The following is a 27064-nucleotide window of genomic DNA, read 5'->3' as shown; positions in this document are numbered from 1 at the left end:
AAATCAGGGACATCAACAAAGCTAGTGTTGGTAACTCCTTTGCTGCTATAATAACCTCCACTCTTCTAAGAAGGCTCTTGGTTGCATGTTGGCACATGACTGTGGGGATTTGTGCTCATTCACCATAAGAACAATGATGAGATCAGGTGCTGTTGCTTGTTGAAGAGGTTTGGGGTGCAGTAAGTGTTTTAGTTCATCCCAAAAGTGTTCAGTGCGGTTGAGATCAGGGCCGTGCAGAACATTCGAGTCCTTTTATTACTCCAAAATATGTCTTTACGGAACTCACTTTGTGCACAGTGACATTGTCATGCTGGAAGAGGTTTGGGCTGCTTATTTGCAGTGAAAGGAATTTGTAACTCTACAGTATACAACAGTTTGAGTTTAATGGTCAGGTGTTAACACACTTTTGCCATATAATGTATCATTACGCAGAAATCATTAGTGTGTATATTTAGCATAATTCTGGATATTTTTACTCTACTTATCTTTGCATTTTTATATGCAGTTTTTGATTATGTGTAATAGTCTTTCAAACGTTGCCTGTGAACTATGTATAGCCAAGTATATCCATACTGTAGGAAATATTAAAGTTTGTTTTGGTATATGGGTTGGACCATCATTACGCATGCGCAATCTTCAGACTCCTCTCCTCCTTTCCCCCGCCCCTAATTCAGTTCCATCTCCACTTCTTCACTCCAGCCACGAGTTTGAGTTTTTTGTTTTAACTGCCAGAGCGCTTTTTGTTAGGGAAGCCATTTCTTCCCCTTGCTGTAGAGTTAAAAAAAATATATTATTGAGCTCAGAATAGCAGGAGCGCAGTTGGATATAACGTCTTTATACAACTTTTGATTGTTTCACCATTTTGTTAGGGGAGAATTTTTCCAGTCTTGCGACTGAACGTTTTCTTTTTTTCTTCCGTCGGGTTATTTGCGTGTTCTCGTTAATTATGGAACCGAGAATGGAGAATTAGGCTCGTGCCCGAAAGCGCGCTCCCTTTGCGCGTGCTTGGGAGTCGGTTCGGTTTCCCAGGTTCGGGTTCTGTAGTGCGCGCTCACGCCGGAGGTTCCGCCACGATGGGATGTGGACTGCGGAAACTGGAGGAGCCTGAGGACAGCAGCCCGGGCAAAATTTACTCCACCCTGAGGAGACCACAAGTGGAGACCAAAACCGACACCGTGTACGAGTACGTGCTGCTGGACTTCAGTTTAGAAGGTACGTGTTGGCTTTTCAGTTCACAAACAACACTAAGGTTCATTTGTAGAAGTTTGCTCTGACTTTAAAAACAACCCACTGAAATTCCTGAACGCTGTGTATAAATGTGGCAGTCTGGCACAAGCTCACATGAGGTTAAGCAAACTTGCCTTTTTTTTTTTTTTTTATAGCAACTCCAGGGTCAAATTTAGAGAGATTTCAGGAGGACTCTTCTGATTCTCGTTATATCAATGCAAAAAGGTGACGTTTTTCACAAGAAATGTTTCCACAGGACATTCTTCTACATCCCTGTAGTGTTGAGTGTACACACTTCCTAGACTTGTTATTGTTTTTGTTGTTCCAGTGAATCCATACAGAATTGGTGTATCATTATAATTCTGAAAACTACAACTGGTTTGAGATGTTTATACAAAACACTGCACACTGTCTCACTGTCCACTTAAACAAGGACACCTAAACAACACGGTTTTGCAATTATCGTTGAATAAAATTAGGTCAAGCGCTTCAGTCAGTGTTCACGACAAACATCAGAATGGGGTTAAGGTGATCTCCTTGACTTCAACCGTGATGGTTGTACGTGCCACGTGAAATGTCTTGAGTGTTTAATAAACTGATGATCTCCTGGGATTTTTACACAGAGAAGTCTCAATAGTTATGGGACTAATGCAAAAAAACAGAAACATCCTGTAAGCAGAGAGTCTGCAGTCTGAATCACCCTGTTGATAAGAAAGATCAGAGAATAATGACCAGACCGATGTGAGCTGACAGGAAGTCTGTAGTAACTCAATTATGCACGCTTTACCACTTTAGTCAGCAGAAAAGCATCTCAGAAACGAATCACTTTTTTTTTTACCTCATTCTTTAGCTCTATGCACATGATTTTATGCATTGTGCTGCTGCCGAGTGATCGGCTGATTGGTAATCTGCATGAATGAGCAGGTGTACAGCTGTTCCTATTAAAGTGGGTGGTACGGGAACATTCAGCCATCACATCACCACTGTACCCAGATGTTCAATATTCCCATTAAAGCTGCTGTAAGCAGTGTTGACCACTATAGTCCTATAACCAATGACCTGCACCTAAACAATGCAACGGTAAGGATAGATAATAGAGAAAACCAGCAGAGAAGTTGTTCAAGCTGTTGTGTACTAGATTCAGAATTCAGAAATGTCTGTACACATTGCAAGAAAGATCAGCATTATTGGGCTAAAGGTTATGGACATACAGCTAAGTAATAATGTTGCTAGGTAATAGTCAAAAATGATGAAAGGATAAATTATAGGATCTTCTAAAAACAATAGTGACCTGTGAAGCCAAAGTTTTGACACCCTTTGAAAGTAGTTTATTAGTTCCTCTACTACATCATCAATGTGCTTCTTTTCTATTTATAGTCTGTGTTTGTCTTGGGTGTCTGTACAGTTTCCTGATTGGTTACTACAGCTGGACTGTGATTGCTTACTATTATAGAGCCAAGGACAGTCACATATTTAATGACTCAAAACATCGATATTTATTTTTTTTCTTTCAAGGCACAGAATTTCAACTAGACTGCTAAAAAAAAAGCAGGTTTAAGTCAAGAGTTATCATAGAGCATTGATTCAGGCATCACTCCTCGTTCCAGAGCTGCAGCTGGACAGCACTTTGTCTCGGATAATTAGTAAAGTCTGTCTCTTCTGTTAACCAAATTTAGAGTGAGAATAAACAAAAGTGACTACAAAAGAAAAAAGAACTGACATCCTGCTATTACAAACTGTTCAGCTGGTAGAACTTAGGGATCTGTGGTTCCATCTACTAGCAAGGATATAAATGTCCTAGTTATGGAGGAAGTTAACTGATCATTTGATGCACATTAGTTCTCATCTGTCTTCCAAAGAACAGATTTCTCTGTTCTCTAACTTCAACTACAAGTAACCCTGTGAAATCAAGATGTGAATGATTGAATTATTTCAGATAAACAACAGCAGGAACTCAGGCTGGCATCAAGCTTGTATTTCTGTGTGTTTTAATACTAATGATGTTGTCTGACAATCACAAAACCATTACTAGCAATGGCGAGAATCATCATCCTTTGGCTCACCTTCTGTTGCTTCTTTGATTTCCAGCTTCATCTGTTCAGAAGCACAGCGAGTGTCCGAGGGAATGCAGGGATGAGCACTTATTTTGAATTTTCAATGTTAACAGCATGTGCTAAACTATCAGCCTGTCTCCAGACTGAATCAATCAAGTTGAATCATTTATACAAAAGTATCTACTGCTGTTTAGACTCCACAAACTTCACGATGTTAGTGCCAGAGTTAAAATTGCTCCCTGCTTGTAGAGGTCTGTAGATTATACACTGTATGTGGTATTTTTAGCCTAAGGCGGTTGAGCGTATGGCGCCGAACCAACACGGGCCCAAACAAGTCAAAACTCATTGTGCAGCTGTAAATCATTCTCAAATGTCTGCTCTTTCTTCAGTGCTCAGTAGAGAGTGCATTATTTATCAGTAAGAACTGAAAATTCCTATTTACATTTGCAAGTACTCCTTCATGTTCACAACTTTCTAATCAGTAGCCTAGATCTTAACAGCTGAACTGCCAGTATTTCCTAATCAATTAGCTTACATGTCACAAATTGAAAAAAATTATGGTGAATAATAAATTCAAAAGATCATGAATATTACTTTTAACACTAAAATCAATTAGATTTTTAATCACTTTGTCTGCTAACATTTGTCATCAGCAGAGTTTCTACAGAAGTCCTTGCTTGTGGAAGGCCAGATGTTGTGGTGCAATGGAGCTAACAGACAGATTAAAACTGCCTGGCCTTAATCGCCTGCTCACATTCGTTGAACAGCTGCAGCATCAGGGATTCAGTTCACTCGATAGGGATCAGAATCTGAAGGCATGTTTGGTGCCCAAGTTGATGTGGTGTAAAGGCATTCTGCATTCACAAGTAACTCGTTTCAGAATGGTGAATGTTTTTTTAACCCTTTGGTCATTTGCAAATTCATACCCACTAGTAAGCCGTGACCTATCACACTACAGCTAATCCCCTGGGGTGCTTGCTTTCTTCATGATATACTAAAGCTAGCCATCACATTGTTTTCAATCTGCTGATAATGCAAAAGGAGCTGAATACATTCAGGTGCATACATTTTGCAGACAGGAGTTCACAGATGCCAGCGATTGGTTAGTGATCAACAGGAGAGGGAACACTAAGCCATTTATCTTCTTATGGACTCTAGGACTGAGATTTAAACGATGGGCTGATTGCTTTTCTGTTGTGCCACTCAGGAGCCCAGAATGGTGCCTTTTTTGGTAATCAGGAGCTCAAGAGAGCTAATGAATGTGATTAGGTTTTAGTCATGATGAAATGGTGAAAGCTAACAATTGAGATTGGACTTCAGTTCAGCTAGTAATTGCGAAGGAGAAAGAACAAGTCTATGTACAAACATAATTGCATTATATTAGTCGAAGACTAAAAGTAAACTTCCATTCAACATGGGATCATGTTTATGTTTGTAATTGTACAAAATGTCAGGAGATGTTGATTACTGAAACAAAGAGGTCAGACAAATGATGTACCAGTCCTGGCTGACTGGGCTGCTAGTTCTCAATCTCCCTGTAACCTTTTTTCTAGTGGATCGTTCTCTGGGTGTGAAGGATCTAGAAGTCATTTTCTCATACGTTCTATGTATGAGCCCATTCGAAACTACGGGAGCCCAGAGGGGAGAGTCAGCGGATATTAAAAAACGATTTTCATTCAAACAAATCGATGTAAACTACACATTCGAGTTAATCGATAAAAATCAATTTATCGCCCAGCTCTAACCTGAGGATTTGAGTTTAGTTTAGCTAGACTGAGATGATGGGTACTACAGGAGTGCATTTTTCCAATTTGTACAACAGGTGACAACTTAAAGGAAAAATATTTGTCTTTTCTAAAAAATTTACACTTCCAGCCCACTTTAATAGGAACACCTGAAACCCTGTTCATTTACACAGTTAGCCAATAATGCAGAAGCAACACAATGCTTAAATCAGGCAGATAAAGATTCACACCAGAATGAAGAAAATCTATGATCCGTGTAGTTTAACCATGGCCTGAATGTTGGTGCCAGATGGGCCAGTGTAGAGTTTACACAGAATCGTGCAAACAGTTCTGCATCATGTGTGCCGAGGGTCTGCAGGCTGAAGCATCTTTGAGGATAATTATCAGGAAATCAATAGACCCCTAAAATAGTCACTCTTTATAGCCGTGCTGAGCAGAAAAGCATATCTCAGGACTCGCAACATGTACAGAGCGGGTGAGCATGTGTTTTCACTGATTAATGATACTTTTCTTCCTGTATTTGGAGTTTATTATACCCTACTTCATTATTACAACATGTCTGTGTCTCACTTGACCAAATGCTCCTTTTATACGCATGAATTTTTTTGCCCAAAACTCTTTCTGTACCATAAAACCTCACATAAATTCTTGCTCTCTCTTCTCGACCCCCTCCCTGCTTTTCTCTTCTTCCAATAAACTGCCACCCTGCAGCCCCACAGTCTCTCTACTTTATCTGCTGTCGTCACTCGCTCTTTCTTCATGATTCTTTCTTTCCCATCAGCCTTTTTTACCTCATTTACTTTCGTTTGTTTTACTTGCACTTTCTGTGGAGCCCTCTCTTTTTTCCCCTTTGCATCTCACCCTCACTGCCTCCTCCTCCTCTGTCTCTTTCTGTCTGTGGTGCTTGATGAACAGAGAACAGAAGGCACAGTGTGTGAGTTTAAATGGAGGTAGGGAGGGAGTGTGAGGGGAAAGTCCCCTAGGGAATAAATGCACAGCCCTCTCTGAGGCCAGTGTTGTTCAGCGAATACAAACACACACTCTCCTTCCCCTATGAGCTATCAGCTCCATGTCTCTGCTGGCTCAGGTGTGATCTTGAGCACATGGCATGCAGCGACAGGAACACATTTCTGGAAAGCGTGACACCCGCTGCTTGCCTAAGTTATGTCTGGGATTGAATCATTGTTTCATAGAGGTCTGATCATCCTTTTGTGTGTAAGCATTAAGACACATGTGTATATGACAGGAATTTAAATCTAAATAGGAGATTTAGTTTGAATTGCTTCCTGCCTGTGTGTGTTTGCGTGTCGTGTGTATGTTGGAATGCTATGGGAATGTGAATGTATGTGCATGCTGTGAACAGCAGCTCTTTTGTGGACACAGGAAGTGTGTTTGGGGTCTGCTCTGGAGGCAGCTTGAGAAAGATGATCCCCCATGTTTGTTTCATTACAACTCCAAACTCCTTGTGTTTTGTTCTGATAATCACTCACTGTATTACTGCTAATTTGGCTACCGCATCTAGGTGTGTGTGTGTGTGTGTGTGTGTGTGTGTGTGTGTGTGTGTGTGTGTGTGTGAGAGAGAGAGAGAGAGAGAGAGAGAGAGAGAGAGAGAGAGGTTCTTAAATGGGCTAGCTTCCCAGGGTGAGTTCTCACTATAGCCTCCAAATCCACCTCAACCTTCAGCAGAATAATAAATTCTGTATTTAAAAAATGCATTCTTTGCTGTGTCTCAGGTAGTCGCCCCACCGTGCAGTATCTGTCCTCTCTGTGTGAGCTGCCTCAGGCACTGCAGCCCTATTACACTCAGGGCTACGTGCTGGTAGCCTTGCATCCCATCATCCTCTCTGTTGGCCGCACACGATCCCTGCCCTGCAGCCTGCTCTACCGGGCCATCCTGACCAGACAACGACCCAGGTAACACAATTTGATTTTGACTAGAGCTTTTAACAGTTGATGGCAGCTTTACAGAATTCCACATGTAGATATGAGAGGAGCCAGACTCCTCTGTATAAACCGTTACAGACATGCTTGTTATAGAAGAGTAAAAGCAAGTAACACTAAGTGCGTCAATAAATTTGTTCAAGGTTAGTATAAGACATTTACAATTGCAGCAGCTGTTCTCAGGTACAGACCTATTGTGCTATCCCAGTTGATTATCCACTGAAATATATGTGAGCCCTGAAACTCTGTTTGTGGGAAATGTAGATCTTTCTACAGCAAAAGAAAGTCAAGCTCAGATCCACAAAGCTGCAGACATGGTGCATCAGGATAAGATCAGGTGAGAGGAGCCAGAGTAGCTAAAGTGCATGAGGAGCAAGTATTGGAATCTCACAGAGCAACAAGACTACACCTACAATTCAATGTTAGTATATAGCACTTTAACAATGGACATTGTCACAAAGAAGCTTTACAAAAATATAGAAATTTAGGATATCATTGTAAACACATAAACATGTCCCTAATATGCAAGCCAGAGGTGACTCAAAAGGGAAGCCATCTTCAACTGGGTGACTCCTGATAGTGTGATTATAAACAATTTCTCTTCTATAACTGTGTATTATATGGTCAAAATGTGTAATCATTTAACCAGGAAATTTGTTCTAGTTTTGAAAATGAAGTCTACAACTGTTGTTGAAGTGATCAACTGGTCACCGATGGAGACTGTTCATGGTAAATTGAGTCTTAAAAAGTGGGACCGACAGAAAGAGAGGGGAAGAAAGAAAGAAAGAAAGAAAGAAAGAAAGAAAGAAAGAAAGAAAAAAATGGAGTAGAATGGACAGAGAGACACAAAGGGGCAGAAAGCATGTCAAAAAAGGGAGAGGGAAGGAGATACACAGACTATTATATATGCTTATTGTCAAGTAAAAAACAGATCATCAAGTAATCACTTTAATCATGTCCCAGTGCTGTTGCACATATTTGACTTCTGTATCTGAGGCAGAATAGGAATTTTAAGTCTAAAATACAGTATCTGTTGAATCTTGGGTTTTTAAAAAGTCTGTAAGACCTCAAAACAGTGTAAACATGCTATACACAGGATCCATCAAGTGAAAGAGAAGCCTCCAGGTCAGGATACTCACTGTGGCCTGACGTGGTTAGCATTGTAGTAAAGGAAAACATAAGAAGCAACAGCTTGTGCCTAGAGAGTTGCTTGGATGTATAAAACACTTGGTCTTGTCATGCAAGCCCATTGAGCCATTTTTGAGCCTCATGCTGACATGCCATCCATGACGAATCAAGCACGACCTTGAACAAGGTTCAACACAGTAGAGGTTATACATTTCACAGGCTCTGCAACAGGACGTTGTGTAAAATGAAGTTACCCCCCTGTGAGAAACTGCAGACAATCACCAACATTTTTTTTTTTTTTTAAATTTTTTTTTTATTAGACCCAGTGCAAAGTGGAATTTTCCTAAACACTTAAGTGGAAATGTTTGTGTGTGGGTTTGTGTTGCAGTAAGCATGCAGTGGCCATGGTTTACAGTGTGCCAGTGCTAAGGGTTGAGGAGTGGCCACTGCCCGGAGATTCCCTGACCGGCGACACTGTGAGAGCACTTATAGACCGGGTCAGTGTTTACTCAGAGATGCATATGAATGAATTGCTTGAAAAAAATCTTTCAGATTATTTTTTTTAACCTGAGTAGATAATCTGGAAGGTTTTTCCTGTTTTTACTTAAACACAACTATTTACATACTGTATATCACATGCAGACAATGATAAAGCTGACACACTGCATATGTCTGAATTTTTCAGGTCAACTGTAATGCTCGGGGAGGTGTACGCTTTGTGGGCTCTGTGCTTCAACAGGCAGGAGCAGGGAGGTGTAACACCAGAGTGTCGAGTCCCAGACGGAGCTGTCGCTCCCCACCACACACTCCACCAGGAGACAGAGACATGGAGGACAGTGGATATAGTCCAGGTTACACATCTCAAAGCCCCATACAGCACCAACTCAGTCAGTGTAAACACTGAATTATTTTATGGCTACAAGTCTGATCCTTGACATTGTTGGCTTTCAGTGTGAGGAATTTGTCCCATCTGAGGGGACAGCCTTTACAGAATTTTAGTGGCTGAAATAACAGCTTTTATATTTTAGATGCTTATAAACGAGTACTTAGGGCATCTCAAAGAGCAGAAATGGTATCACCATTGATATCACCATTTACATTGAAATGAATGAAATTGGGGAATAGAAGCCTTTAATCTCACATATACATTTCTCCACATATCCTAACTGAAGAGGTTGGGGTCAGAGCACAGGTTCAGCTATGATACAGCAGCCATGGAGCAGGAAGGGTTAAGGGCCTTGCTCAGTTACCTAACAGGGGCAGCTTGGCTGTGCTGGGGCTTGAACACTGACCTTCAAATCAACAACCCAGAGTTTTAACCATGAGTCACTTTTGAAGATGGTGAACATTTGTGTGAGGGTGGAAAAACATTTTATTTTTTTTGTTTATGAACTTTTTTTTTAAAGTCCTAAGTATCTAATTTCCAAAAAGCTATTAATCATCACTGTGGAGTTTGACATGACAAAGACATTCAAGCTGAACCTGGACACCAAAAAAAGAGGAAATTAAGCGACTGACGCAGCTTATCCAGCTGTAATGCAATTTTTAGTTTAAACATGCTGCTTCTCTGATGACACATCAGCTCAGTGATAGAAATTGTTGTCATTTTCCAGGTGCCACATGTAGCAGGATGCTCTGTTCAAATATAGGGCTTCAGATGCTCTGAAAATGAAGAAGTTCCTGATCTGCTAACCTGATATATTTCCCGGTTTCTTGACATCTGTCTAATAAAGAGCTTGTCATGAAGTTTAAGGGACAGCATTACTTTCTCATCTGCTGATGAACCTTCAGTCATACCAAAACGGCTCACCTTCCACTGCCTCTGTGATGTCCAATCTGCAGATCTGAGATTGCTGGTGCTCTTTCACTCCTGGGCTCCAGGCTGTGCTCCGCTAGACCCGCTAGCCTGCAGTTACCACCAAGGAGCACTCTCCATGCGCGTGTCCAGGAAGGGCCAAGTTGTCAGCAGTCTGGAGGCTGATTGGCTCGAGCTAACTGCAGCTTACTACCGCAAAGGCTGGTCATTAGTGGACTCGTTTGTGTACTGGGATACACCGAAAGGTAACTTGTCCTGCTGTAGATTTCTTCTCAAAGATTTTAAATCAATAAATGAAGGAATAATAATAAATGAAGGAAGTGTACTACATTGTAGGGTTATAAAAGAACTAGACTGGCAAAGATATTTAAAGATTAAACCTGATTAAAAACACTCTATATCTGATTGATCCAAATCTCTTCACCATTGCTCCCGGAATTGTGTGTTGTGTTACTTTTTATTTTTTTACTTCCCAAATTTATAGTCTTCTTCCTTAGTGTCTGTTTCTGTTTTGTTTCCTTTCCCCATTTTGCCTCTCTTCTCCCAGAGTGACTATATTTAGTGCTCACATCTCAACCTCATGACCTCACTTCCTCTTTTGCACCAGACTAATAACAGCTAAATCAGATGTGTGTGTGTAGACATCTGGAGTCTGCGAATGTAGAACATGAAAGAGCACAGAGCACAAATACTCCAGCTCGCTCTCTCTCTCGCTCTCTCTATCTCTCTCTGCGCTAATATGACAGCAGGGCCATATTCCCTCATTTGTCTTCTAAGTAGTTCATTATTGTCTTAGTAGGTCAGTGACACATTTTCAGCATTGACATAATGAGACCAGTTTAATGTTGTATCATTTCATCATACATAGCCACAATGCACAATACATATACAGTACATCCAGCCATATGAATAAATTGAGACTTTTTCTCTGCCTTTGGAGTCATGTGGGAATGTGTATTTATGGCTGTAAATGATGAATTTCTTCTTTTTCTTTTCCTTTTTTTCTTTAGGTGATCCAGTGCCCAGATCCTTAGAGGGGCTGTTTGTGTATGAGGAGAGAAGCCCTGCATCTCCTGCCAATGACACCATCGTTGTTGAGCAGTGGACTGTTATTGAGGTCAGCAAATGCACTGCTTAAAGGTTATACTTGTTTAGTACACACGAGCTTTCACACTTGAAACCGTAAACCCTGAGTCACTGTAAACCCTGAGCTATCTTGTGAGTCCTGAGCTATCTTGTTTCACGCTGCTTATACTTTTCCCCCGGGTTAACAATTATTCCTGGGGATTCATATCTGATGTTTCACAGTGTACATTCCTAAACACAAGGTTGGAGTTTTTGTCTCATGCTTTCATATCAGTGAGGAAAAATATTGCCACATACAGAATTATGTGGGGTTTCTGTGACTGTACACAAAAAAAAAATCGGTGACCTGGGGTTAAAAGCAAGGTTTAAAATGATGATAACCACAGTTATTAAGCACAGTGTGGAAAGCCCTATTGTGTAGTATTTCAGTATCAATAAAGGTAGAACCTAACAACCTGCTACACTCATGTCTGTCAATATTTTCTTAAAGATATGTAATAGTTATTTGTTTGGTGAAGCATGTGATATGGTGCCTGTTACAGGGCTCTAACGTGAAGACGGATTACGGGCCACTCCTTCACACTCTTGCTGAGTTTGGCTGGTTACTAACGTGCGTACTGCCCACACCCATCATTCGCCATGACAGGTAAAACACACACACTGTTCAGACTCCTGTCTCTTTTTTTTTCTTTTTAAAAAATGCAGGTTTTTTCTTTGCAGTGAGGGAAATCTTGCCACCAAACAAGTGGTGTTCCTGCAGAGGCCTGTTAAAACCCCCTCGATCCGACAGAACAGCCAGGTACACCCAAGAATTTCTGCTTACACAGAGCTGTTTCTAAACTGACACCAAACAGAGACCAATTACAAATGAACACAAACACCGTTCTAGAAAATAATCAACAATGAGGTGATGTGTATGATGTAATAACAGCTTTAAAGTGTTCTGAGATTTTTCCCACCAGCTTCTCTTTAAAAGTTAATAAGATTCTTAAAAAAAGAAATTCAGCCTGTTAAATTTTCCTGTCCTTAAGGTGTTCCCATGATGGAAAAGATTTGAATTTGTTACAAAGCACAGACAAATATGACTATTTCCTTAGAGAAAGCTTGACCATTCCAATAAGATAAACAGAAAAAGCTTTCAGTCTTCTGCAGATTAAGTCCAACAAAGCAGGATGTCAATGTGTACATCCACCCAAGCAGAAGCCACACCTGATTCCACCTGTTTAATCAGTTGTTCCTGGCTTTTAGTAGACTCTGGTGTGGCTTCTGCTTGGTTGGAATGAAAACCTGCACCCACACCGGCCATTTCCAGATTAGATTGGACACCGCTGGTGTACATCAAGTCAAGTCACCTTTATTGTCACATTACCATAGCACATGTGCCATGGTGAGTGAAATTCTCGGGAGCGAGCTCCAGAAATTGCAGAACCATTTACATACAATAGTTAAGAAACAAATTAAGATCAATTTACATACAGGTGAAAAATGTGCAAAATGCTCAATACCGGGTGAAATGTGCTTATACATAGTCAGTACACGCAGTGTACTACTAGACATATTTACAATGCACTACCCATTATATACAGTATGTACTATATATAAATATATATATATATATATATATATATATATATATATATATATATATATATATATATATATATATATATATATAATGTAACATGTTAAGGTGCAACAGACTGTACAGATACAGAAATGTCCTGTGGTACAGATAGCTTATAATCAGATAGATTATTATATTAAATTAAATGCAGTGTGTGTATAGTCCAGTGTGTATAAATGCAGTATGAATGCAGTGTGTGTGTGTGTGGTTCAGTGATGAACTGTTGAAGTTAGTGTGCAGTGTGTAGCATACCATGTTGTGGAAGTATGCTGTAGGCTGTGTTAGTTATGGCTGTTAATTAGTCTGATAGCCTGAGGGAAAAAGCTATCCCTCAGTCGACTGGTGCTGGATCGGATGCTGCGGAGACGTCTTCCTGAGGGGAGAGAGAGAGCAGTCTGTGGGATGGGTGGCTGGAGTCATTAGTGATCCTCCGAGCTATTCTTATACACCGCCTTGTGTAGATATCCTGGAGGGAGGGAAGCTCACCCAGAAACACCAGGCTGCAACTACCAAATTCCATGATATATACATAAGTGGGTAGAATAACCCACATGCTTCCTCGCAGAGGAAACTCCACGGTTAGTACCTGTGCTGGATGGTGAGTACAAATTGGAGAAGACCAAATTAGAGAGAAAATGAGGCGGAAAGAATGGATTATTTATTGTAGACGGAACATCGACTATACACGTCAATGTGAAGGAGTTATGAAGCTCATTTGAAACATAAACCAACTCAGTCACATCCAGAATTCAACATTGTAGGAATGTTATTAAAATATTACAATTCTTAATTTTAGGTCAGTTTTGAACACATGCTTTCATGTACAATCTCAGATCCACATCATCTCAAGTACTGTATTAATCACCGTCTCCTTCATGTGTCTCAGGGGAGCTGCACTCGGAGAGAGAAGGTGAGCCACTCTATGAATCGAGGGATTGGAGTGGCTCACAAAGAGGAAGAGCTTTCCCCTAGTACAGGGGGTGTTGTGGGATTCCCTCTGTTTGGAGGGGGTTATCCTAGTGCCCTGTCGCAGCTGGAGGATGGCGGCTTCGAGCAAGATGACGGGGCAGGTGAAGTCACCTGTATGTGACGGTCCCACACAGCAAAAATATACAACAGAGAACTGAATCTTCAGTGCTCAGCTCTGTGCTATAGAAGATTTTATATCACTAACAGATTAGGTTAAGCTTTCTTACTTTTACCCGCTCCCTGTATATTCTTATCTAGTTGAATGTTTAGCACTTTTGATATTTTTTGTAAAAAGACAATTTCTTAACGAGGTGGATTTCATCTCGTATTTTATGGTTTTTAGATCTATAAGTTGACAAGATGCATAGCACACATCCATCCCACAATTATGTTGTTCTCACAAAGGCTTCCCACACACATCTGCACTGTTCGCACAATTCTCACTTCCTGTTGTTCTTTCTTGATCCTCACTAATTACACATCACTCAGCGCCTCTTGTCCTCCTGACACCTGCAAAGCCTCGGAGCTACATTCTGATTTATTCACTGAAGCTCATCTTGGGCTCCTCTCCTGCTTGCTCTGAGAAGCGAACACTTCTATTTGTGTATTTCTTGCCTTTTTATGGTACTGAGGAAGCCCAGACTGCAGTGAAGAGAGTCAGGAAAAATTAACACCATTTTTTTTTTGGATCTTTTTAGGCCATTTTTCATATGCAGTCCCCATGTGGAACCTGGGGGAAAAAATAAAACAGACTGAAGGCTGCTTATCTCAGTTTGCAGTTCTGAACTCAAGTGGTGCTACAGAAGGGCTTTTTTTAAATAGATTTTTTGTTGTACACTCACAGTTCAAAAAGGTGACATGCATTTTGTAATTCTTACAAATTCATGGAAATTGTTTGTCAAATACCAGTGAGAACTAACTACACACTCGTTCACTTTATTATAAACATTAAGTGTTGTGTTGTTGGCAGAATCAAAGCGAATGTGTCATAGTATTGACTTTGTACAGCATGATGCATTATTTTAATTCTCTTGGTGACTGATTTTGCTTTAAATTACTCTATAAAGGAAAAACAGGTTGTAGAATATTATGCTGTATATAGGATTAATAAGCCATGACATGCTGCGGTTCTTTTTAAAGTAACCAGTATAAACTACCATTGATAGTATTACGTGTTAAATGATGTAACTCACAACTTGTTGGAATGAATATTTTATTAAAACAGTTATTCCCTCATTTCCCTTCTAGTTGTATTCACATTTGATCTGCAAGTCTATTCACAAACATCTGCTAGTTCATTGAACTATACAGCTCAGAGGCAGCTCTGGGTATGAGGTGTGTTTTATTACTATCATAATGAAAATATCTAACTTCAGTTCATTAAAAAATGGTTAGATAAAACACCTCCACCCACACAATAACTTAAGTAAAGAAAGGGTGAATATCACCACACTTGTTCATATAGTGAGGAGGGGGGAAAGAAAAAGCAAAGGAGAGACTCTTGCAGCTCGTCAGATACTTATGCAAGAGTAAGACGCGTATATACAAGGGAGCTTTAACGGTTTGTGGCTATAAGGAGGAAAAGAACACAAAAAAACAAGACTGAATGCCAGTTGTTCAGGATGCTTTGCAGAGGTGAAGGTCAGGCTTCGCTCTCTCCTTCACAGCCAGTTTGATTCTCCTCCTCCATGATGGGCACAATCAGATTGTCCTTGGACATCAGGCTGTACTTCATCACGAAGCGGGTGAAACGGTGACACAAAAATGTCTCGTTCTGCAGATGAAGAGAAACATTTTCTTTCTATTTTAATTCAATTTATTTGTATAGCCCTAGTCCCCCCAAGAGAGAAAAACTGCACATTTTAGGGTGGCCTTTTATTGTGCCCAGTCTAAAGCACACCTGGGCAATAATCATGCTGTCTAATCAGCTGTGAGGTGGATGGATTATCTTGGCATATGAGAAGTGCTCACAAACACAGATTTAGACAGATTTGTGAACAATATTTGACAGAAATAGGCATTTTGTGTACATAGAAGAAGACAGTTCTTTGAGTTCAGTTCATGAAAAATGGGGCAAAAACAAGTGTTGTGTTTATATTGGAGGCAACAGCTCCAATAAATTCTAATAAACACCATAAAAGAATTTGTTCCAAAAAGGATGCATGTAACAGTACCCTTAGAATAAGACTCTTTTTTTCTACCCAAATAATTCCCCACAAACGCTACATACCTACCTTATTCCAAAATGCAAAGACTAACAGTGGCAATATGTTAGCGTCCACATCGACAAGACCATGTCCGTTGTTGTAGTGTGCCATGATCATTTGTCATGTTATGGAGTGAATCCTAAGCACATTGTACTTGACTAACTTTAATATTGTCACAGGATGCCACCTACTGGCCATGCTAAAGAATACCATTCAAACACGATTTCCTTTCATTGTCTGTACATGCACCGTTGTGTTTTTATGTCAACACAAAAACAATAATGTTCTAAAAATAACTAAAAATAAAAACTGCTGACCTCATGTGTGTCGAATATTTGGCGATGGTGAAAGTAAGCATGGGAGAAGATCCTGTAAATGCGACGACAGACGGAGCCGAGCTTCGCCACTGACGACTCCTTAATGCTGACGCTGTACACAGAACACGTTAATGAGCACAACATTCCGACTTCCTCGAGCAGCATCACTATCAGAAATGTGGTGCAAACCAAACTAGATTTCAGGGATGTTGAAAATATGCCACCATGAGTATAAACATATATAAAACCATTCGCCAAGTAAACTTTGTAAATAAGCAGTATCCGACCTGTTTATCCTCAATCCCTAATACGAGGAATGGCAGCTTTTGTGTGGAGGCACTCACCGGCTAGGGAAATACTTATTGCTGTTGAGAAGGCATGCTGCACCGTCCAGTGTGTGCCTAGTGTAGTCGATGGCAGGACACTGTATAGGGGAGGGAGGGGGGCGAGAGAGAGAGAAAAAAAGGCTTGATGTTAGAAGCCATGCTGTCGATCCATGTTTTACGTCTTGTGTTATATTTTTAATTACTACAGATTTATCAGGGAAGAGTCGTGGATTGTCCGAGTTTTATCTTGTTACAGAAATTGTTAAAGAAGGAGCTGATTTGACATGTTCTGTTAAGTCTGTATGAGAGAGCATAGAGGTCAGGTGTGTCCGGTACAGAACAGTCATTATAATGTACCGTTTCAATAGTTTTGAAAATGCTTTGAGATTTCTAAGGCAACGTACTGTACCACATGTCCAGATTACTGATATATGGTACAATCACTAAACATTAGTCCATTGGTGAATATTGCATGACCACCCCAGCCTGGATTTATTTCTACGTTTCTAAAAAAGGATAAGTTTGTGTGGCTTTCCTCCGACTTCCCAAAAGCATGGCAGGTTGATTGGACACTGTATAATGTATATGTAGTACTCCAAACAATATACGTATATACAGGTGCATCTCAAATTAGAATGTCGTGGAAAAGTTTATTTAAAAGTTTATTCAAATAGTGAAATTCGTATATTATATAAAACACACATAACGAAGTAGTTTAAGTCTTTGGTTCTTTTAATTGTTATGATTTTGGCTCACATTTAACAAAAACCTACCAATTCACTCTTTCAAAAAATTAGAATACTTCATAAGACCAATAAAAAGACATTTTTTAGTGAATTGTTGGCCTTCTGGAAAGTATGTTCATTTACTGTATATGTACTCAACACTTAGTAGGGGCTCCTTTTGCTTTAATTACTGCCTCTATTCGGCATGGCATGGAGGTGATCAGTCTGTGGCACTGCTGAGGTGGTATGGAAGTCCAGGTTTCTTTGACAGTGGCCTTCAGTTTCTCTGCATTTTTTGGTCTCTTGTTATTTATTTTTCTCTTGACAATACACCATAAATTCTTTTCAGGCCTTGTCAGTTTGGTGGCCAGTCATGCACATCAAAGTCATGGTCATTTAACCAACTTTTGCCAAATCCTGCTAGAAAATGAAGTGCTCTAAAATACAAAACTTGCTCTCATCTGAAAAGAAGACATTGGACCACTGGGCAACAGTCCACTTCTTAGCTCAACTAAGATGCCTCTGACATTGTCTGTGGATCAGGAGTGGCTTAACAAGAGAAATACCACAACTGCCTCAGTCCATTCCTTGTGAAGTTTACCCAAATTCTTGAATTGATTTTGCTTGACAAGCCTCTCAAGGCTGCGGTAAATTGGTGGGTTTTTGTTAAATGTAAGCCAAAATCATCACAAAAGTACCAAAGACTTAAACCACTCAGTCTGTGTGTAATGAATTTATATAATACACGAGTTTCACATTTTTCCACGACATTCTTATTTATTGAGATAAATTGAGATAACAGATACACCTGTATATTTAATCTTGAATTTTGCATTCTATTAAGCTTTATATTATTCTTTATATTAACCTTTTGTTCTATGTTTATGTTCTGTAAAGCTGCTTTGAGACAATGTCAATTGTAAAAAAGCGCTATACAAATAAACTTGAATTGAATTGAATATATCCAGATGAAGATGTCCAAGAAGGCAGCATTCCACGTGAAGTTTCTTTTTGAACAGTTCATCCTTACACTAGTAGATACAGTAGGTAGCATCTTGTGTTTTGGACACACCCTTACAGAGGCACACATTATACTCACCTCTTTTGGGGTCTTGTGGGCAGCACAAAGAAAGATCCACTGCTCAGTGGCGGTCATCTGGGTACATGTGTCTGGGTGGCACTCACTCTGCCCGACAGAAAGTGCAGGAACAAACCGTTAAAAGAGAAAGAGACAAGTACTCGGCATAATAAAGCCGATTGTATCAACAAGGGCGGTGCCATTATTTTAAACTGTTTGTGTGGTTACCTGATGAGTGAGCACTAATTTATATACCTTTCAAATAACACAGAGTTTACCTGAAGTTTAACAGCCAAGCCGTTGAGTTCCAAACAAAATTGCCTAAAAAAAAATTGTTTCAAGGTCACTAGGGAAAGTTTCAAAGGGAAACACAAGACTTTAAAGTTTGTAGTGCATGCATAGTTTAGATTTTATTATAGCACTGTCAGCTGACTTGTGAGCAGTCAGGCACATACACTGTCTGCAAAGAAAAGCGAGTCACCTGAGATGTTCGTATTTCCAAACTCCTTCATCCTGTCCTTCTGGAGGCTCCAAGATCTTCTCTATGTTGGAGCAGTCTGAGCGAATGTTTTGCTGGATATACTAAAGATGTCAGAACAGAGACTTGTGACATCACAGGCATGGAAAATAAAGCAACTGTACGACAAGGTACTGTTACTGCCATGCTGAATACTTTGCAATCCTGAATCTTTTTTTTTTTTTGCTCTTAAACCATAAATATTTGCCAAAAATTGTATTGATTAAAGAATTTTATTATTTTACGACTTTACAATTATATTTAATGTTATGGAATGATTAGCTTCTATTTCACTTGACTAACAGAATAATGTAGCCTCTAACAAAAAAAAAAAAAAATGCTCCAATGTTGACAAACAAATGTTATTACATTTAAGGGTCCAGGCAACAAAATCAAATCAGAATTCTGGTTCATGGATGGAAAGCTCTATTGCTATAAAAGAAATGTTACTGCATTAAGTGAAAAAATGCTTAGAATACTTGTGAAATAAATTTATAATGATGTGGAATTTCTTTAACATTACCCACGGCTACAAAAAAAAAAATTAACCAATGTTTTAATTAACTGTGAGATTTCAACACCCTTAATCGTCAGAACTCACTTGAAATACATTAAAATCATGTGGACACCTGACTATCACACACTTCCTCAACTCTTCTAAACAATTGTCTAAAATGGCTTATATGTAAATTCACAGCATTTGGCAGACATCTGTTTCTAATTTTATACAACTGAGTAATTGAGTGTTATCAGCCTCGCACAGGAGCCCAGCAGTGGCAGCTTGGTGAACCTGGGATTCGAACTCACAACCATCCAATTGGTTCTCCAACACCCTAACAGCTAGGCTACTATATCCCTCATATTATATACTGTAAATAACTGTGGAAATAACTAAGAGGCACAAATCTGATTCAACATGACAATGTCATTGTGCCCTAAATGAGCTACAAGAAGACACCGTTTGACAAATTTAGTGTGGACGAACATGTGTGTCCTTTACAAAGCCTTGACTCAGACTCATCCCCTCAAAATTACTTTGCGATGAACTGGAACACTGACTAAACCCCAGTAGCTAATCTCACTAATGCTCCTGTATCTGAATGAACACAAATTCCCACAGATACTCTCAAAAAATGTAGTCTTTCTAAATGAATTAAGCTTATTATATAACACAAAAAAAAATGACATATGGTTTTGCTGGTGAAAGGTCCGGAACCTTTTAGAAATAGTGTATATCCCTTAATTAATAAGTAAGCCTGTACAAAGACATAAATTTAGCCATTAATTTTGTGCAGCGCCCACCTGTTGCACTGCCAGAGTGCTGTCCATCTCCTCAAAAGACTCATCCGGCCAGCTGTAGAAGTCCTGACATGGCAGAGAAAACACATTGCTGTGAGATTAAATGTTCCACAATAAGCATGGAAGAAATAAGAAGTTCCGTGTCTCAATAAAACACCATTAAAGGCAACAATCGTGTTATAACTGCTGACGGGTTTTATTGTAATGCTAGTGTTTATCTGGCTTCTCCGTGTATGTAGATACATAAAAGATCTATCTGCTGTGACTAGCTGTCTACCATACAGTTAACTATTTTTCTGCACTAGTTCTTAGTACATAGATCTAGGTTTACTACGTTCATAAGCCATATATTAAAACACTGGCGTTATTATTTAACAAACAAGTGCGGTGTTTTGAACATGGCTAAGTAGTTTGTTTACTGCTCGTATGCAGCTAATTGGCTAAATAAGTACTCCAAGATAAAGTGTTGGGTCTGACGTGACTAGACAAACTGAAGGCATCTAAACAACTGATTCCTTATAAATCACTTTATTAAAAGATAACTGGAAAAGGAAGTAAGTGGTTTGTTGTCCACTGCTAGTGATTTGTGCAAAACCAAGCAGGTTGGCTAGCCTGCTAACGTTAGCCTGCTAGACTTGTTTGCAATTTCATACGAGACTCCTGACCACCCGTAACACTGCCTCTGTTGCGGTGAAATCGAATAGCTTTTTCCTAAACTAGTTTATTGGTTAAAATTTTATGTAAATGTAGTGCAGGAGATGGTGTACCTTCGCCTTGGTTCCCGGTCTGTTCCTCCTCAGAACGGTTGTGCCCTCCGCCATGACCATCTCGACGGACTTAATGGAGTGCGCGCGCCTCTAGCGGTCACTTCTGGTACTGCTATTGCTCAACAACAACGGTGTTTACGTACATTACATTATTACAGGTGGGTGAAATGTCGAGTAAAATGGCGTCAATTTTATTTTATTTTATTTTATTTTATTTATTTATTTATTTATTTATTTATTTATTTATTTATTTACTTACTTATTTATTTAACAACAGACATCAATTAAAAAACTTGACAATAACAATACAAATACAAGGTATGGTAGGCGGAATTTACAATAAAATATTAAATATAGTACAGATTTTCAAAGTTTTCAGTGCCTTTTGCTTTAAAGACAATCTTTTAGAATCAATATAAAGTTCCATTTCTTTTTTAAATGATATAAACAGGGTTTTTTTCCCCAGAAAATTTACATTTGTGAATGTGAAATGTTGCTAACAAAAGGATCAGATTTATTTTGTAAATACTATTGGTAGTCTCTTTGATTCTTCAAAACACCAAAAAGCACATTTTTCCAAAATTAAGCAAAATAAACAATATTCAAGTGGGCAGTACCAATATAAGTGAACCACAGTTTCTAAGCTGTTATTAAAAAATGTACAATCTATATTGCTTTTAAAGTTTAAATGAGTCTTTATTTTATTTGTAATTAAATACTGATTTGGAAGTAGCCAAACCTTTTTCTGTAAACCGGTTCCAGAAAGAATGAACATAAGGTAATGATACAATATTTCTTTGAAATAAAGTATACATCTATTGTGGGAGTTAAAGGACAAACATATCCTACTAACAATAGGTGTGGACAATAGGTATGGACCAAAGTTGAGTATTTATTCTTGTTGAATATTTAATTAAAGTACAAATTTTAGGAGATATGGCATCAAAAACATTGCCATAATCCTTTGGTGTTACAGGAATTTTGTAAAAAGCCAAAAACTCACCAAAAGTGAAAACCATTTGAAATAAACAACTGATCTACCAGAATTATGCCAACCAATACTCAAGAAAAAGAGATTTACGCTTATGTCCTTATTATTCCAGATATAATACCTATGCGGTGAGAAATTGTGCTTGTAGATCATTGACCATGAAAGAAAAGCCTGGCAATGAAACTCAGCTAGTTTTACTGGTAGTTTGTCAATATCGTAATTGCAACTAAGGAAAAGCTGAATGCCACCTAAGTTGGAAAAAATATGTGAGGGAATAAAATTCCAAATTGAGTTGGTATTTCCAATTATCTGTCTAAGCCAATTAACTTTAAATGTATTATTTAATGTTGCAAAATCTAAAAAAATTAGACCACCCTTTTCATAAGCATTCATAATAATCGTTTTCTTTATATAATGCATTTTGTTTTTCCAAAGAAAGTTATACAACATTTTGTCAATCTCTTTGCATTCTTTTTTATCAAGATGTAAAGCCAATGCTGCATAAGTTAATCAAGAAATAGCCTCTGCCTTGGTAATCAGAATTCGACCCCTTAACAAAAGATAAGCCAATGGTTTAAAATTCTTATAGTTTTTTTCAATTATAGCATCAAAATTAATCGAACATCTTCTATGTTGATCTTTAGTGATTAACAATCCTAAATACTAAATTTCAGTTTTTATGGGAATATTAAGGTATGAAGTCTCAGGACATTCCTTGATGACCAAAAGCTCACATTTATTCAGAATCAGAAACACACCAGATGCCTTTGAGATCTCATCAAAAAAATCTATAGCTACAGAAATCTGGCTTTCATCTTGAACGAAGAGTGTTGTGTCATCGGCTAATTGAGATACTTTTAATTCTCTATCAAACATTTTAATGCCTTTCATCGGACTTGAAGTAATGTGAGCCGAGAGAAGCTGACTCACTGTATTTTTCATACAGGGTTTTGATCGCATTAGAAAAAAAATTCCCAAAAACTAATTTTTTAAGGGTATCAAAAATTAAATTTTGCTCAACAGAGTCAAAGGCTTTATAAAAATCTAAAAATAAAATAAAAGCAGTCATTAATCAACTCTGAATAATCTAAAATACCCAAAACTAGTCTAATATTAGGGGTGGCTTAGTGGGTAGCACGTTTGCCTCACACCCCCAGGGTCGGGGTTCGATTCCCGCCTCCGCCTTGTGTGTGTGGAGTTTGCATGTTCTCCCCGTGCCTCAGGAGCTTCCTCCGGGTACTCCGGTTTCGTGTGTGTGTGTGTGTGTGTGTGCGCGCCCTTTGATGGGTTGGCACACCCTGGCAGTCCAGGGTGTATCCTGCCTTGATGCCCGATGATGCCTGAGATAGGCACAGGCTCCCCGTGACCCGAGGTAGTTCGGATAAAGCAGTAGAAAATGAGTGAGTAGTCTAATATTATTTGAAATGTGCCGATTTTTCATAAAACCCGATTGTGATTCATCAATTATAGAATTCAATACTGATTTTAATCTTCTGGCTAAAATTAAAGCCGGCAATTTATACTTATTGTTTAATAAACAAATAATTTGCCAATTGTCAATAAAATATATTTATTTATTAATAAATATTTATCTTTTTTTGGTTTGGGAATCAGTGTAATTAACCCCTGTGTTAAAGTGGGTGGAAGACATTGTTTCTTAATACTTTCAACAAAAACCTGTAAAAGAAATGGTGCTAAATCTTCTGAAAACTATTTATAAAACTCTGATGTCAGTCCATCAGTGCCTGGTGACTTTGAATTTTTAAGATGAGTAATTGCATCCATTAACTCACTGAGTGCAATAGGTTTGTCACACAATTCTCTATGATCTTCATCAATAGATTTAATTTGCAATGAATTCAGAAAGGCTTCAGCTGTCACCTGTGAGTAATTAGAAGTATATAACTTTATTATAAAAGTCACTACAATACTTAGTGATCATTATATTATCATCGATGATAATCCCATTAATGTTTAATATAGATATGGTGTCACTCACAAAATTTCTCCTCTCTAAATTGAAAAAGTAATGGGAGTTTTGTTCCCCTTCCTCAATCCATTTTCTTCTTGAACGAATAAAGGCACCTTTAGCCTTTCTCTTATACAATTTGTCCAATTCTCTCATTAATATTGTCATTTCTCCTCCTCTAAAATCAGATTTGGATGTTTCTGAAACAATTCTGTTATTCTTGTTATTATTCTTGTTTCTTCTCTCTTCTTTTTTGTGGCAATTAAAGAACCAAACTTTCTTACATATTTCCCAATTCCATATTATAAAATTTCCCAATTTGTACTAAAGGCTTTCTCCACTTTTGCTTTAATCCAAAAACTACTAATCAAATTTTTAATCTTCTTTTGAACTTCATCATGAAGTAAAAGTGAGTTATTAAGTTTCCAATAAGAGGTAGTGTTTTTCACATGGAGTTTAACATGAATAAAAATGGATTTATAATCTGATAATGGATGATAAAATATCTACCTCTACCCCATCTTTTTGAAAGCTTTTAGAGATTAGAGATCTATTTTAGACTGACTAGTTCCAGACTTATTACTCCAGGTAAAAACTATATCATTAGGAAATTTCTCTGTCCAGATATCATTAAGGTCAAACTGGTGCATAGCTTTTTTAAGGTATTGTCTGTTGACTTGGATATTTTTCCAACCAACCTTTAAGTATGTTTTCTATAGCTATCAGAAGATTATCATTCTTTGGTTTCCTATTATACCCATACAAATTCACAGCAATAATAATAATAATAAAAAGTTATAGTTAAGTAGTAGACAAACAAAATGTCCATCTGGATCATTGACCGATTGCAAAACTTCACCATTAAACTTATCCATTGGAGAACCATAAGGAATTCCCCCCACTTTTATTTGAAAGTTGAAATTTTGGGTAGTCAAAAATTTAGCATCCTCTTTAACAGAATGAGCTTCTTGTATACAGTATAACAAAAATCAATCCTGAGTTGTCTAGCAAAAAGAAAGGGTGCTTTCCTTTTATTATTACAACGTAACCCCCTAGCGTTGAATGAAATAAAAGATAAATTAAATAGAATATCACAAGTGAACACTAGCAAATACAAAAAGGAAAACTTTAACTATGGAAGAATTAAAGCAGTTTAAGTCTAGATAATCATCCACAATAAAAACTAACTAGATTTGTAAAGTTTGATGTGAGGCAGTTCCCCTCATTGTGCTGAGAGTTTTGATGTATCACATGTCCATGTGATACATCAAAACTCTCATGCGATTAGAATACATGTGAGGCACTTCCCCTCATTGGGCTGAGTGTTTTGATATATGACATGTCCATGTTGTGCAAATTTTTGATTTCACTTATTTTGGGGGTCGGGGCTATCAGAATGTCACCAGAATGTCACCAGAATACCCGTTGGTGCCAATACTTTTGGCGAAAAGTGGCTACTGAAGGTTTGGACATTTCATGTCAATACTGCAGTCATTATAGTATTCTAATTATTATTATACTGCATGGAACACAGAGAGAGAAGCCGTGCCTGAGCTCTGTGCACGCGTGTGTGAGAGCTTAGAGGAATTTTCGGAATTCCGCTAAGCTGTGTAGAAAATAACCACAGCATTAAACAGGCTGATATGCTGAATGAGACCTTACAGCACACTTCTACAGATCCGAAGTCAGACAATAGCTCAGGATTTCCCCAAATTCACTTTATTAACATAACAAAGTACGATCATAATTATTTACATTTGACAACATAGAAAAGAAACCAAAAAATATATGTACAGTATGTATTAATGTATATGTAATGTAATATGTACAGTATTATTTATGTTTGTACTTTTCAGAGTCACCAACAGCGTGAACCAAATTCGTTGTGTGTCAACACAATTGGCCAATAAATCTGATTCTGAACAAAAGTAAACAGACAAAACCACTCCTCAGTGATGAAAAATGTGGTTTAGCAGACACTACCTGGAATTAATCAACATATTTTCCAAGAATATTTGCATCCCGGAACAAGAAATAGTCCTAGGATTGAAAATAACAATATTAGAAAGACCAAGTTTTATGAATCTTTATAAGGACAATCAAATTATCTCCAATATATCACAATACAGTAAGACATTTACCTTATCATCAAGAACCACTTTTGTGCCTCCATATTCTAGTAGTAGAACCTTCTCTCCAACATTCACACTGACAGGCGTTACAGCTCCAGTCTAAGAAAAAATAAATCAAATTATATAATTTAACGATCTCTCAACACAAAACATGGGATAAAAAAGAAAATGCTTTTGAGATGCTAAACACCTTGGTGGTGGCACCAGGTCCCACAGCCACCACAGTGGCCTGGAGCACTTTGCCCTGGTATATTTCTGGAATCATGATGCCTCCTTTCGTCACAGTCTGTGCTGTTAACCGCTCCACCAGTACTAGGTCGAACATGGGCAGGAAATTCCGGAAAGCCTTAGCCTAAAGAGGGGTAAAAGATAATAATGCTGTGAGACAAGTCTTGCAAGGCAAAATGAAGCTAATTTAATCCATATTAACTCCAGCAGAGGGCACTAAACAATGCAGAATTACACACATTCTTTCATTCATCTTGAGTAACAGCTTTATCCCAGTCCATTAGTCTTACCATTTCTGCAGCTAACCTTTAGCAGCTCTAGGTCGTCTGTGTGTGTGTGAAAGAGCAAAGAAAAGCGAGTGGCAACAAAGACACACCACGGCTAAAGACCCACGTGAATAAAGCTTTGGAAGGCCAGTACGTATGCCAAAATGCACACTGCCTGAAAATTATTTAGAATCAGAATCAGAATGAGGTTTATTGGCCAAGTGTGTTGACAAACACAATGAATTTTGTTCCAGCTGTTTGTGTCTCTCAAAAGTACAGACATAAATAGCACCATACTATACATTTAGCTTGAACTATACAAGACAAAACAGATTATGTAAGAGACAGTACGAGTATTAATTAGGAATACAGATCACATATGACAGATCAGTAATGTAGATAAAGTGTAAGAGTGTATGGTAGTGCAAATAACAATATTGTGCAGTATTGTGCTTTTGTACAATATATAGCAGCATAGTGCAGCAGCAGGAATAGTTTGTGTAACATATATGGATGATGTGATGACTGACAGCTCTGATAATACAGCAAAACAATGTTCTGTAGCACCTGCCAGATGGGAGGAGCTGAAAGAGGTTGTGTCCAGGGTGTGAAGGGACAGTAGTTATTTTTCCTGCCCGGTTTCTGGTTCTTG

At 38.4% G+C, this 27064-nt stretch overlaps 2 protein-coding genes across 6 annotated transcripts; one reads left to right on the top strand and one right to left on the bottom strand.

The window, feature by feature from the left end:
* Window positions 1-672: 672 nt before the first annotated feature.
* Window positions 673-14826, top strand: rftn2 (raftlin family member 2). Of its 3 annotated transcripts, none has more exons than XM_027179633.2 (9): window positions 673-1212; window positions 6760-6940; window positions 8484-8592; window positions 8781-8982; window positions 9938-10156; window positions 10922-11028; window positions 11540-11643; window positions 11718-11796; window positions 13508-14826. In XM_027179633.2, the coding sequence occupies exons 1-9, from the start codon at window positions 1074-1076 to the stop codon at window positions 13709-13711; spliced, it is 1344 nt and encodes a 447-aa protein (XP_027035434.2). In that variant the 5' UTR covers window positions 673-1073; the 3' UTR covers window positions 13712-14826. The 3 variants fall into 3 exon arrangements, with proteins under 3 accessions (XP_027035434.2, XP_027035436.2, XP_047670966.1); XM_027179635.2 differs by having other exon boundaries at window positions 8781-8988; XM_047815010.1 differs by having other exon boundaries at window positions 676-1212; window positions 8781-8946.
* Window positions 14790-26598, bottom strand: LOC113664044 (MOB-like protein phocein). Of its 3 annotated transcripts, XM_027179645.2 has the most exons (9): window positions 26437-26595; window positions 26109-26270; window positions 20063-20125; window positions 18725-18825; window positions 18522-18564; window positions 18265-18351; window positions 16459-16538; window positions 16115-16226; window positions 14790-15364 (listed from the first exon to the last, which is right to left on the bottom strand). In XM_027179645.2, the coding sequence occupies exons 1-9, from the start codon at window positions 26437-26439 to the stop codon at window positions 15233-15235; spliced, it is 783 nt and encodes a 260-aa protein (XP_027035446.1). In that variant the 5' UTR covers window positions 26440-26595; the 3' UTR covers window positions 14790-15232. The 3 variants fall into 3 exon arrangements, with proteins under 3 accessions (XP_027035446.1, XP_027035443.1, XP_027035445.1); XM_027179642.2 differs by lacking the exons at window positions 26109-26270; window positions 26437-26595 and adding an exon at window positions 20827-20964; XM_027179644.2 differs by lacking the exons at window positions 14790-15364; window positions 16115-16226; window positions 16459-16538; ... (2 more) ...; window positions 18725-18825; window positions 20063-20125 and adding exons at window positions 25484-25826; window positions 25928-26017 and having other exon boundaries at window positions 26437-26598.
* Window positions 26599-27064: the final 466 nt, after the last annotated feature.

The sequence above is a fragment of the Tachysurus fulvidraco genome, chromosome 6 (genome assembly GCF_022655615.1).
Source record: "Tachysurus fulvidraco isolate hzauxx_2018 chromosome 6, HZAU_PFXX_2.0, whole genome shotgun sequence".
Lineage (NCBI taxonomy): Eukaryota > Metazoa > Chordata > Actinopteri > Siluriformes > Bagridae > Tachysurus > Tachysurus fulvidraco.
This window is presented reverse-complemented; position numbering and strand designations above follow the sequence as displayed.